General features: G+C 42.4%; 1 protein-coding gene across 41 annotated transcripts in view; it reads right to left on the reverse strand.

The window, feature by feature from the left end:
* Window positions 1-13,073, reverse strand: part of MBNL2 (muscleblind like splicing regulator 2) — a 100,792-nt gene that overhangs the window by 4,862 nt on the left and 82,857 nt on the right. For 12 of the 41 annotated variants that reach the window (XM_085535977.1, XM_085535956.1, XM_085535958.1 and 9 more), the window contains 3 exons: window positions 11,257-11,292; window positions 9,753-9,847; window positions 5,186-5,248 (listed from right to left, as the gene is read on the reverse strand). The exons of 7 other annotated variants lie outside the window; for them this stretch is intronic. In XM_085535977.1, the coding sequence (XP_085392103.1) occupies window positions 5,186-5,248; window positions 9,753-9,847; window positions 11,257-11,292 (194 nt within the window). The remainder of the gene's footprint in view (window positions 1-5,185; window positions 5,249-9,752; window positions 9,848-11,256; window positions 11,293-13,073) is intronic. 22 more of the 41 variants (XM_085535985.1, XM_085535980.1, XM_085535967.1 and 19 more) reach the window with 5 other exon arrangements.

The following is a 13,073-nucleotide window of genomic DNA, read 5'->3' on the forward strand; positions in this document are numbered from 1 at the left end:
CTCCCCGCACCACTGTTTCAGAAACACACAGAGAACAGACAGGGAGATCACTGCCACTTTGAGATGTCCCGAGGGGCCAAACTGTACAGATGCTCCCAGCTCCTCCAAAACACAGGACAGCTGTGGGCAATGTGAAAAAGCTGAGTCCTCCTCCCTTCACCACTCAGGTGAGCAGCAGGGTCCAGGTGAGGACCTCCACTCCCCCATCCCCATCCTGCCATCTGCCCCCCACTCTCAGCACTCAGGAAGCAGCAAAGACAATGCGGACACTTCTCCTTTGTGTGCACGTCCTGTTTACATGGTGCTGGGTGCAGGGGAGCAGACAGCAGCTGCAGTTCTCCCCCCCATGTTTGACTCCACTGCATCTTCCTCGTCCCAGCTCATCCCCAGCACATCTTCCTTGCAAACTCAACGCTCGTGCAGTGTGTAACTAGGGCATGTTGCACCCTGGCTATTCCTAGCACACGTAGGAGTCCTCTGAGGAAAAATCCTCAAGTCTCTCCTTCAGAAGCAGCTTCTCCAGTGCAGAGGTGCGGAACCGAGGAGCTACATTTCTTTTTTAACCTCAGCCACAAAGTGTAAAATGCATCCCATAGTCTTTAATTATATCTTCACACCCCATTTCTCCCAAGATATCAAAACTCCACCACAGCTCAGTACACGTGTAGCAGCTTCTGCAACTGTTTTTTTTTTTTCTCTGTGTCTGACAGAGGAACACAAAATGGTAAACTGCTTTACATGGAAAATATGCAGTGAACCTCTCCCACTTAACCTACAAACAAAGCAGTAAGCTCTGATGGAACATGGAAGCTATCTAAGTCTGCATCGCTGCTAATTGCTCCACTGCCTGCACACTGAACAAGGAGAAGTTGTACAGACAGCAGTGACCAAAGAACCCTGCAAACGCTTAATACAGTCTCCACTCCCCCATTACTTGTACGGAGGTCTAACAACCAGAAATCCTGTTGGAAGGATGATGTCTCCTTATGTACATGCACATGACTCATCCCATGTGCTGTGATACTATTACATTCATTAAGCTTCCTAACAACTGGGTGTAATGTATCGACACCACAGTACATGTGAGCATAACAAGTAGAAAAATACAACTACATGAGTGTGCATCTGTGTGTGTGTGTATGCACACGCTCCCATATGCAATGGTCAAGCATGGGAAAGCACTTTCTCATGCTCTATAAGGATAATACCACATCCGTATCTGCAGGACTGGGTACAGACATGCAGGAAAAGAGACTTTCTGCAGATCTAGTAACACTATTCCTAGCACAATGGCCTGGCACGTGCAGACTGAGACAGTAATGCACAGAAGATTTAATAACAGCAAGCAGCATTGTTCTGAGCCACAGATGTCACTGCCTTCTTACTCAGTCCCTGTATCAAGTGCTGGAGACGGCCACTCTCTAGACTAAAATCACTGACATAGTGCCAGTGTTAGGTGGGGTTGTGGAGTCCCCTTCTCTGGAGATATTCAAGTTCAGCCTGGATGCCTACCTGTGTGACCTGGTGTAGGGAGCCTGCTTTGGCAGGGGGGTTGGACTTGGTGATCTCTAGAGGTCCCTTCCAACCCCTACAATTCTGTGATTCTGTGATATCAGAGATCTGTCAAAGTGGACATGCTGGAAAACACGACTTTGCATCTGGCTCGGAGACATTTCTCTTTAAGAAGTTCTCAAATTAATTCTCCAAAGTACACTTGATGAGTGTTAATATTTCTCAGGTGGGATTAAGATCATACTTGACCTCCACACTGCAAAGCATCTATCCCTCCAAAAATGACCTCGTATGCAGTGAACATCTCCGCCTTTCAGTTTCAAAGCAGTGTACTAATAGTTCTCTGCAGACATCTCAGATGGTTTCAGACATGCAAGCCGCAGCCGGTCACCCTGTTTTACATCTTCCTACCCTACCTCAGGCAACTTATCTTACCATGAGACAAATTACAAGCTCATGATCCTTTTTTTTCCCTCCACACAACATCAGAGTCTGCGGCAAGCAGTTCACACTGAGGTACTTCACTTGTAGCCATCTGCGTCAGGGCAGATGACTCCTACCACAGTGACATTTTCCATTTCCATGTTTTTCACACCAGGAGCAGGATGGTCAGATGTAAGGAGGGTATACATTAAAACCGACAGATATTTTCAGGCTGTCTCATAACTTCTCCCACTCTCTAAAAATAAAACCAGCACCAAGTATTTCTTCCCTTTGACACGAAATCCAGGACTATTTATATTTCCCAGTGCCTTTGGGAAGTGCCTTCATCTCTTTATTTTTCATTTTCTCTTAGAATGCTCTTTTGTGGCGTGTCTTGTTCTTTGTCTTCGCAGTGAATCAGTCTCTTTTCTCAATCAAAAATGGGAAAGCATGAGTTTCAGGCGATGTCTGAGAATATTCAGGCATTTACTGAGTGTGCTCACCATCACATCAGTTCTACTTGGTCACACATCATTTGTACGTAGCCTTGCAGGTTGATTTCTTTTACCTCTGTTTTCTCTGTGGTCAATCAGTGCTCCACTTCAGGACTCCCTCCAATGCTGCTGCAAGGAGTGGGACCTGACTCTGCCCTCAACCACCTGCATGAAAAGCAGCCTGCCTGCTCCAAACATTGCTGGAGGGCTGCTTGGGTACACTCTGCATCTCCCACACTTTAGTTATTGCCCTGTCCCCCACCAGCACTGCTGATTGCTTCATCACTGCTCATAAACACACCCAGCCCCACTTTGGGTCACTGACTGCTTCCCTTTGCAGCTCCTGCTCTTGTGTTGGCCAGAAGCCCTGTTTTCCTTTCCAGCATGTTACTATTTAACATCAGCTCACTTTGTTTTTCTAACGGTGCACCTCTCTTTAATTCAGGAGCAAAGAGGATTTTATCTTATTGCTTCTCCATTTATCCAATGCATTCCCAATGCATTTGTCTACTTTGCCCATCGGTAAGGCGACCTCTGCTTTGCATATAAATGCGAGGTCTGCAGGCCACAGATGATCTCCTGGGTTGTCTTCCCACATGGTCACTAACACAGGGTTCATCACATGTTTCCTTCTGGCCACTTGTCAAAGACTGCTGAGGTGAAACACCTGCCCCACTACTTTGATTATTTGCATTTTTGGGGTCTGCTAACAAGTGTATTATACCCAGTGGGAGGTTTAGCAGCTATCGGAACTGAAACTGCACATCATCACAGCCAGAATGAAATACGTAGCCATGTACCCATGGAAGCTTATTCGGTCCAGTTTGTTTGGGCAAGATAGAGCAATGCTATTTCATTGTGAATCCAAAAGGTCAGATACAGGGACAAACATAAGTTTTGATCTTAAGGGGTAAGGAAAACATATTATGAGTTTCTCAAATACACTTTCAAGGCCAGGATGGATGGGGCCCTGGGCAGCCTGGTCTAATATCAAATGTGGAAGTTGGTAGCCCTGCTTGTGGTGGGGGGCTGGAGGTCCCTGATCCTTGAGGTCCCTTCCAACCTGGGCCGTTCTGTGATTCTGAGACTTGCTTTAGTATGTTTAGTATCCTCTTTATAAGGATAAACAAGATCAAGTTCTCATTAAATCAAGATTACAGCTCTTCACTCTTTTATCCTTGATTTATGCAGTATGGGCTTCTTCAAACCTGTATTTCCACAGTTGCCTTCATCCAGTATATTTTTACTTTATTTTACATTTTTACAAAACCTGCTTTGTTTTCCTCCTACACTTCAGTTGAGCCCACGCTCAAGGTGAGCCCTCATTCACAATGAGCCTTCCACGACAAGGCAAACACAAGTCGATGCTCCACTGCTGCATTCAAAACTTCTCTTGTACACAGATATGTACCGCATTTAGATTTTCCTCACCAAGGTTACTCATCAGATATCACACTTATAATAGGACAGATCTCAGTTACTGAACTCTGTTGGTTTTATAAAACTCACTTCATTTATAACTTTTTCAAGGAGAACTTACTGATCCTCACTACGACCTACCTACCACTTCCCTCTTTTTATTCTTACCTGGATACTTTAGTATCTCCCTGCCCATGGCAGGGGTGTGGAACTAGATGAACCTTATAGGTCCCTTCTGACTTAAACCATTCCATGGCTCTGTGTAAACATATCTACATAAGCTTGTGTGGCACTGCATAGTAAGCAAAGCCCTGCCTCAACCTGAAAGACAGGGCAGGTACAACAAATAAATAAGACAATCAATATTTCCAGTGCTGTTCTGTGGGCAGATTCCTTTACACTAAGGGCCAAAGAATGGCATTTCTGGTGGGCAAAATGCTCACTCAATAAATCATATACAAAGATTAAAAAGATGGTATTAGTTCGTTTCAAGGGCAAATAGCTGAAGCAGCTGTAGATGTACAGACACAGTGCTTTCACAGAGCAGAATCCCAAGCAAATACATCTGGAGCTCTGCACAGTGCTGTCTTGTTAAAATTTTATGATGGAAAAAAACAGGCTGATATGAGCTGTGTGCACATGCTAAGAACAAGGAGACTAACTCACTTTTTTCCCCCCCCAAATGCCTACAAAATCACTTGACCTCAGGAAAAGTCTCCTACATTTAAATAATGAATAGATGCCTCAAGAGACTTTTACTCAACTTGTCAAAGTATCATTTGTTGAATTATTGAACGAAAGAGCATAAAGGAAAGCTATCATATCTAACAACTCCATTACATTAACTGTGATGCTATGAAAGTTAAGACAGTCTATAACAGGGGAGGGAAATATGTCTAGGTATTTGTTACATAAAAGAAATGCGTTTGCCTCCGCTATGTGCTCACGTTATGTGATACTGCCATCTAGCAGGCAACCGGGGGAAGTCAGGTTTAGTTTGCAGTCCCTACAGGACTGGGGGGTGAAGTAGGAATTACTGAAAAGAAAACCCCAATATCTGAGCTGAAGATATCCCCACCTCCCCCCCAAAAAAGATTAAAATTAAAGCTTAGTTCAAGTTTGCATCAGATTTAAAATAGCCTTCCTTCAAATCCCCCAAGGTTGACTTTGGTTTTCTCTTCTTTGCAGACTTACAATTCAAGAAAACAAAGTTTTGCCACACGATTAGTAGTGCCAATTGCTTCAAGGCAATTCAAAGGATCTTTTCTTGACACTGCTTGACATTTGCTGTGGTCTTTGAGTCTGAAAGTGTAATTCTCGAAGTTATGGCTACTTACATGTGACTCAGTGTCTTCAGACTTTATTACTGGTTTGAGTTGAGGCTTCTGATTCTGAGGTATCTAGCAAGAAATAGGCAGCAAACAGTTTCAGTTTGCCTTTCACATCACAATGGACTATTGCTATTCCAAATACCTTCCCTGGAGGATACCCTTCACAATCAAGGATAGTTTATAACAAAACAAACCTCCCAGCAAACTGAGAATTCCACCTTTTGCTGCTACACAGAAAGAAGTGGAATTCTTTAATCCTTCCCCCAAAATATATTAGTTATGAGGAGTTGTTCTTATGCCTCTCCAGACTCTGACAACTCAACTGGGCTAATTGCTGGCCTTCACCAGCGTCTTGGGGCATTGTCCATTTAAAATGGGAATACTTGGAGCAGCACTTCAAGGCGTGAAACCACCATCAGACTTTATGACTTTTATGGGGCACACAGTGCTCTATGTGCTAGAGGGAGCAAGTGCAGAGGAAGAAATTCACTTGCCTGGGGTTCAGTAGGTGCCACAGGATGTTTCAGCCTAATGGCAGTCTGCCTTTTGGGCAGCCCCACACCTTTCCTGGCTATGAGAGGTGCCTTCATACTGCACTTCCCTGCTCCCCTCACACCAGAGGGAGCTGCCACACGTGGCTTCTCAAATCCCTACCAAGAATTTGGCAGGTTTGTTTTTTATGCAATGTTAATAACTTGGTGAATTCCAAAGCAAGAAGTTTAATTGTTCCCTTGTTTGTAGTACTGCAATGGAACACATCATTTTTTATTTTCACTTCTTTGTGTTTTTAAAGATTTTCACAAAACTGAAGGCTAACAAATGATTTCATAATTAATATCTGCATAATTACCACCTCATTTAGTGAGAACACTGATACATAATTTAAAACAGCTGTGCTAGATAATCACAAGCCTTAGCATGAGAGAGACTGTTGATCTTATAATTCTTTTCAGACACAGCCTGTAAGTAGTTCATTTTTATACTAGATCTGCCATTTAATTTCTCTTCCTTGTCTAAAGGTCACATAACCAGCAGAATAAAGCTGTGTTAGCATCTTTAAGCAGTATTTTTTGTAATACTCCTTTGACATGGTCAGTCTCTGGCCCACCTGCATTGCTATAAAAAATAAAGGCATGTACTGCTCTGCACTGAAATGATATGAACAAGACTGCCTTCTTTAAAGCAATCTGGAATTTGTTGATCACTCTGTGGTAATTAACAATCAAGGAGGCACACACTGAGCTTGAAGATGCATTAAAACACATCAATTAAACTCCCATGGCAGTCAACAGTGTGGTACAATCTCATCAGGAGGTCAGTGGAGCCTGAAGATCCCTTAGTGGGATTGGCTACTACAGGCTCGCCAGGCTTCACTACTGCTTGGGCTCAGGTCTCCTGCCTGCCATCCAACTGCATATTCAGAAGTGTGCATGTTTGCCCTGCAGGTCCTGTGCTGTATCTGCCAAGACTGTCTTGGATAACGTAGACATTCAAGGTTATCTGCGGACAATCTGAAATGTCAGCCGACACACGTTTAGGCAACAGAATCAACTAGGCTGGCATCATTCAAAATTGTAATTCAGCATCAGAATTCAGAGCAACACGGAATCTTTCAAGTGATGGCAGGGCAAACTGACCTCTTTGATATCTTACAAACAGCTCTGAGCAAAGCTGAGTAGGGAACAACTGATCTGCTTGCTCAGGTACTGCCTAGTGCACTGAACAGTCCACTATTTGAATATGAATAAAAATAACAAGTTTTAATAACGGTACCTGATGTTTATATTTACATGCAATGGTACTCTACTAATGCTTTCAATGAGATGTTGGCATATGCCAACCCACTCGCATGCACTAGAGGGAGCTGGTGCCAAGCCCTCCATTCATTCTCCCTGACACTTCTCCCAGTTACTCCGCGATTCCTGGCACTTGGTTGGTTCCACTTTGCAAGATGGTGTTCACGGTGTCCTAAGCCAGACAGTTAAACACTGCAATGACTTTTTTTTCATGCCTGGCATTGTGAGAATAAGATGTAGGAGCAGAAACAGGACAGACTGAAGGCTACAGGTTGATTAAAGAAATGATGTAGATACACTGGATAGAAGAAACTGGATCCCACAGAGAAGCAATCAGTCTGTGCTTTGGCATAGGTCAGAAAATGAAAATTTACCTAGATGGGAAAAAATATATCCTTTTCTGAAATACACGGGAGAGTGTAAGTCCATATAGAGAGACATAAACAAAGGACACAATGACCATGAGCTAAGTCTTAACAGGTGAACTCAAGTTAATGACCTGCTGCTTTTGTGTCTCTTGGGTTAGAGAAACACAGAGTTACCATGGCAGGGACCACAGAGTTACCACGGCATCTTTTCCAGCATAGCTTGGTCTCCAACTCTAGGAGGTTATAAGTAAGCAGCAAAGTTGGAGATCTACCTCTTGTAAGGATAACTACTTCTACTTTACCTACTTTTAAATGCAGTTCTTTTATTAAAGTAGCTCTTAAAGCTTCTTAAAGCCATCAGAAAGAGGAAGGACCCTCCAGGGCAAGTCATGTTGCCCCAGCACAGACTTACAGAAAAGCAAGTGAACTGGATGCTGAGCCGCAAAGTGTCTACAAGTGGAAACCTATCCCTGTGTTAAACATCCTTTAATTCTGATGTGGAATTATGCATACACACACACAGACATGTAACCAAATAAGTACAAACAGATACTTTTACAACTACTATAAATTCAAACTGCTCTAATCCTCCAATGCAAATAAAATCTGCACCAGGAATGGAAGGGCTCTGCCTGTTGTCCTCCTAGGTGAGAAAATGCATTAAGACACACCTCTGTCTCCCCAGTGGTTCTAGTTACTTGTGTGAAATATTCCCTGTTAAAAAAAACCTGAATGTTTCCCAGTCCTTTTCTTGGGTACATTCCCTGGGCACCTTTCACAGCACTGTGTGGGGAGGGTCCCAGCTGAGTCACTCTCCAAAACAGTCCCATTTTCTCATTTTCCATTCCCAAACCCCTCTGTCACCACTCTGGGATCCCACAACTGCCCTGGGTACCACTAGGCCACTCTCCGTCAGACATATTCTTCCATGCTCACTACCATCCCACAGGCCCTTCAGCCGACCCAACCAGCACCCACCCGCTTCACTACCACAAATGAAATGCCAAAAGGAAGGACAGTTTAATGCAGCACCTGCCCGGTACACCTCCCTCCCTGTACATACCGTGTGTTGCTTCATTAAAACAAGCCAGCCCTTAGGAAGGAGCGCACAAAACAACAACTCTCTTTTGATGAAAACACCTATAGAAGCACAAAGAACTGCAATGCTGGCAAATGGACCTTTCAAGAACTGAAAAGAAAATGGACTAGGCTGTGTTTCTTTATAAAACGGGGTGTATTTCAGAGGTAGTATATTTTCCCTAGATGATTATAAATAAACTCTCAGAGCAAATTCTGTTTTTCCACGGGATACTTAAAACCATTTTGTGGCTTTGAATATATCAGTCTGTTGGTGTAACATCATGAAGCAAAAGATTTTCACTGATTTCCTCATAACTCACTGGCAGGGGGAGAGGACTGCCTGGTCTGCAGCCTGGCCAGGAGCTACACTGGGAGATGTGACCAGGTCTCGGCCCTTTCCTTGCTTCTGGGAAGCAAACCTGTTTCGTGCTTGCTTTGCAGTTTGACCTCTCCAGACCTGAAGAAAAACGGAGCAGTCCAGTGCTGTCATGAAACTCATAAAGTAAGAGAAAAGCCAGGGTTGAGCCTCCATAGACTGAATGGAGGAATCAATGCTGCTCATGGGGAGCCGTGATAGATACAGCTCGCCTACACTCCAGTCCTAATGGAAGAGGGGGAGACCCTAGAGGAATTGAAACTTCCATTAACATAACAAACTGCAGCACAAAGGTAGAAAGGCTCATCTAGCCTACTCTGTTTATGCCAATAATCCTGGAGAAGTGCTGTAGCAACGTGCTTCCTTAGGGAAACATTACTTCCAGGTTGAAGACGCTCTTTCAAACATAAAGCAGACACAGTCATAAACACCCCCAGGGCTGTTTTGATCACCCGCATTTACAGAAAATATTCCATTTGGTTTCTCTCCATTTTATTTTCAGCTGCCTTCCTCCCTCTTGTTATTTCGGACAGCTTCCATGCTTACACATCAGTGACTTCCACACCCCTCATGGAGAAGGTGACATTAACCTGTGATGTCTTCCTTTTGAATTTAGGAGTTAATAAGAGACTATCATAAGCAGTCCAGTGCTACCGTGATTGTAATTCCAGCTGGGTTAATTACACAATAATTAGGTACAAACATCGCAACACAAAACACAGCTACATCATTATTTGCAACAAATGCTAACTCTAAATAAGTGCAACCTGTCCCACAAACACTTGCTATAAACGACTTAAAAATAAAAATTTGATGGGGGTAAACACAGAAAAAAAAAATAAATTAAAAAAAAAATTCTCCGGGAGAATTTTTTTTGTTAAAAAAATAAATAAAATCTCAGCACTCATTTAGAGTTCGGGATCTTGTGAAAGAAAGCTTTAAAAGGAGCAAACCTGATTTGCTGTGGCTGTTGCGGCGAAGGGAACACTTGTTGCAGGAGTTGTTGCTGCAGAGACAGTGGCGGCCGTAGCGTTGTGCATCATGGGTACTTTCAGGAGGGGAACCATGGAAGCAATGAACAGGAGGGTGCAGCATTATGGTAAGAGAAGTGGTATTTTTGGCATGGTGAATATCAAGAGCGGCAAGCCATCGTCATGGGTTAAACCAGCAGATGGCATGCAATCACAGTGCAAAGCGAGAAAGCGTGGCGGAGAAATAAAAGAAAAAAAAAACAAAAGGGAAAATAGCTTATTACAAGTACAATTAAAGGAAGGTTGTCAACACGATCGGCGATTCCCAGAAAAAAAGAGCAAGGACCACTGAAAATGCGGGTGTTATCTCTAAGAACAGGTCTGTACCGAAACAACCCGTTACCTGAGAACTCGTACACAATCTGTTTTTTTTTTTCCCCCTCCCAGTATTGCTACAAAGCACTCCAAAATAAAAGTCTACTGAAAAGAACCTACAGCCTTTTCAACTGGGAAGGAAAACGGTAACTGTTTATCTTCATTTTTAAACAGAATTAAAAACAAGTTATTGTCATGCATCTTCATTTTGAAGGAAGCCAGATACTCGTCGTCTTCCTATATAATCCAATTTGCGTGTTGATTTTTTTTTCTACTAGCACTGCATGACTGCTAGACTTTATCAGAGTTAAACTGCCATCTGCTTCGAGGCAAAAATCAGAATAAGGATGATAACCATTTTCCTGATTTGAATACTTCTTTGTTTGGTCTAAAAAAACAAGATCGATTTTGTGAAAGCTGCTGCTTTTGCTCATCTGAAGTATGAATGTTACTCAGCACCCTCATGAGAGAATGCTGACCTTACCTTTTCTAAGCTTTTAGCTGCTTATCTGAGCAGCCGCAGAAAGAAATCATTGGGATGAAGCTACAGAATAGGAGAAACATTACTTTCCCATCTTAGACTCTGCTACATCGGACTTCAATTTGGCATGCACAAAATGTTTGCTCCAAGAGGTAAATATATTTAAAGGAGGAGTGAGATTTTTATCACGGGTTTCAACCAAACTGTTGTGGATCAAAGTAGGTATTTCTGGGAAACGCTGATAAAACTTTCTAACACACAGCAAAAAGGAGAAATAGGCACACCACTATGAAACTTTAAAACACTGATGAAACTTGCTGGCTTTTTCCAGTATTTTATGATTTTATAGTACTAGACAATATAAATACAAAGGGAAATAAAACTTTGGAAACTGAAAAGCAGGCTGGAATTCATGATATTATGCTTTTGCAGTATAGTTGTTATAGCAGGTGAACTCACATCTGAGCTGCAGCTTTCGTCTACAAATCTAAATACTGCACAAAGTCAACCAGAAGGACAAGTGAGCCTTTAGTTCTAGTCACTGCCTAAATCTCACCTACGAGTTTTGAAACAAGTGAATATACATCATATACAGTATAAAAGAGATCAATAAAGAAATTTGGAACCTACCAATACTGGTAGCGGGTGTCATGCACAAAACTGACCCTGCGTGTCATGCAATGATAGGTGAAAAAAGTGGATAAAGGGAAGAAACAGGTTAGCTGTTTAGAGTTAACATTCAAAGTGAGATTCAAGCATAACCACAGATAAGTTAGTTAAATGAGAGTTTAAGGTCATTCATAGTTTTGCTTTAATGCTAAAGATGTGATTAGGTTCATATTAAATTCCTGCACTACTATATGACTTTTGGAGTGTTTCTGTGTACATAAATCTGCAGCAACAGGTTTTTGTTTACAGAAACAGATTAAATATCACATTATTTTGTAATTTTAGAGCTCACTCTAAAATGGTTCGGACAGCTTAATGCTGAGTGGATCAGCGTTCACCAAAAAAGCTAAAATGGAAGTATCCAAAACTACTCTAAAATCTACTATTATATCTACTACCAATCTACTACTAAAGGGGCTTTGTCAAATTGATGCTTAATGTTAACCTACACACTTCTAATGCAAGGCATGAAGCAGGGAGGTGCTTCTGACCAACAAAAAGACTAGTGGGACAACACCTAAAGGGCTAAATATCTAAAGGTGCGCAAGCTCGGCAGTAAAAAGGCCGCTGGGTCTTGGTGCTGAATGGCTTTAGCCTTTCTGAGAAGACCAGAAAAAAGAAAAAAACGCACAAAAAAACCAACAAACTGATGTGCTTTTGACACAGAGCATAAAGCAAGCTGTTGAAGGGGAGGAGGCAGGGAGACTGTACCACACACACACACATATTTGATACTAAGTCAAATATGCTTCCTATTTTCCTGCTTACAGCTGTCCCAGCAGCAGTGTAACTATGAATGACCTTACAGAAGAACAACCCCTGGAAAATACACACAGTTCCTAGGCTAGTGGCCATAAAAATGCTAACGAACAGCAATGAGAGGAGAGAAAAGATCTGTTGTTCTTGAGATCATTCACCAACCAAGAAAGAGAGGTGACGAAGCAATCAAACTGATGGAAAACATGTGAAGTGCCAAAATCTGGAAATGAGCCATGCTAAGTGAAGCCTCACACTTGTCATTAGGGGAGCAAGTGGTTAAGAAAGCAGAGAGGTTATATAAAACAATTAAGTTTTATATATATTCCAGCAGCAAAACTTGTCTTAAAATTTAACTTTTATAACACACGCACACACACACACACACACACACACACACACGGGGAACACATTGGAAAATTATACCAGTTCAGAAAATATCACATCATCATTTTCAATCCCATAGATAATGTCATGCATTGCTCCTCAGGGCTGGGTGACGTGATAGGCCTCACACCTACCGGATCCAACCTTCTCTGGGACTTCTCAGGAAACGTGGGACTATTGGGGGAACCATCTTTAACCAAACTTGTGTTACATCCACTCATATAGAGCAGGTTCTCCCTTTCTAGCCTTCTTCTGTATCCCATTCATCTCTCTAACATCCTTTTTAGGTGCCGATGGCATTCACAAGAGCAGGAAAGTCAGCACCTTGAGAAAGGCCTTCCACCATGGGCATTCACCTGTATTATCCCCCTCTCTCTACTTTTTTTTGTGCCCTTGCTTTGGACTTGCCAACAATCTGGCTTCTAGGACTTAGTTCCAAGAGCCACCCTCTCTACCATCTGAAATTTATAAGATAAAACTGCAATGATAGCCAACAGTTGCAAAGAGGGATGGACAATATATGGTACAACGAATCAACTACTTCAAGAAGCGTGACTAATCCAAGAGTCTGGAAAATTTCAAGTGCTATTTCACTGAAAAAGGTTTAAGCTACTCTTATTATCCAGAGTTAAATT

This window comes from Coturnix japonica, chromosome 1 (assembly GCF_054131305.1).
Source record: "Coturnix japonica strain WE chromosome 1, WE-NBRP24, whole genome shotgun sequence".
In the NCBI taxonomy this organism is placed as follows: domain Eukaryota; kingdom Metazoa; phylum Chordata; class Aves; order Galliformes; family Phasianidae; genus Coturnix; species Coturnix japonica.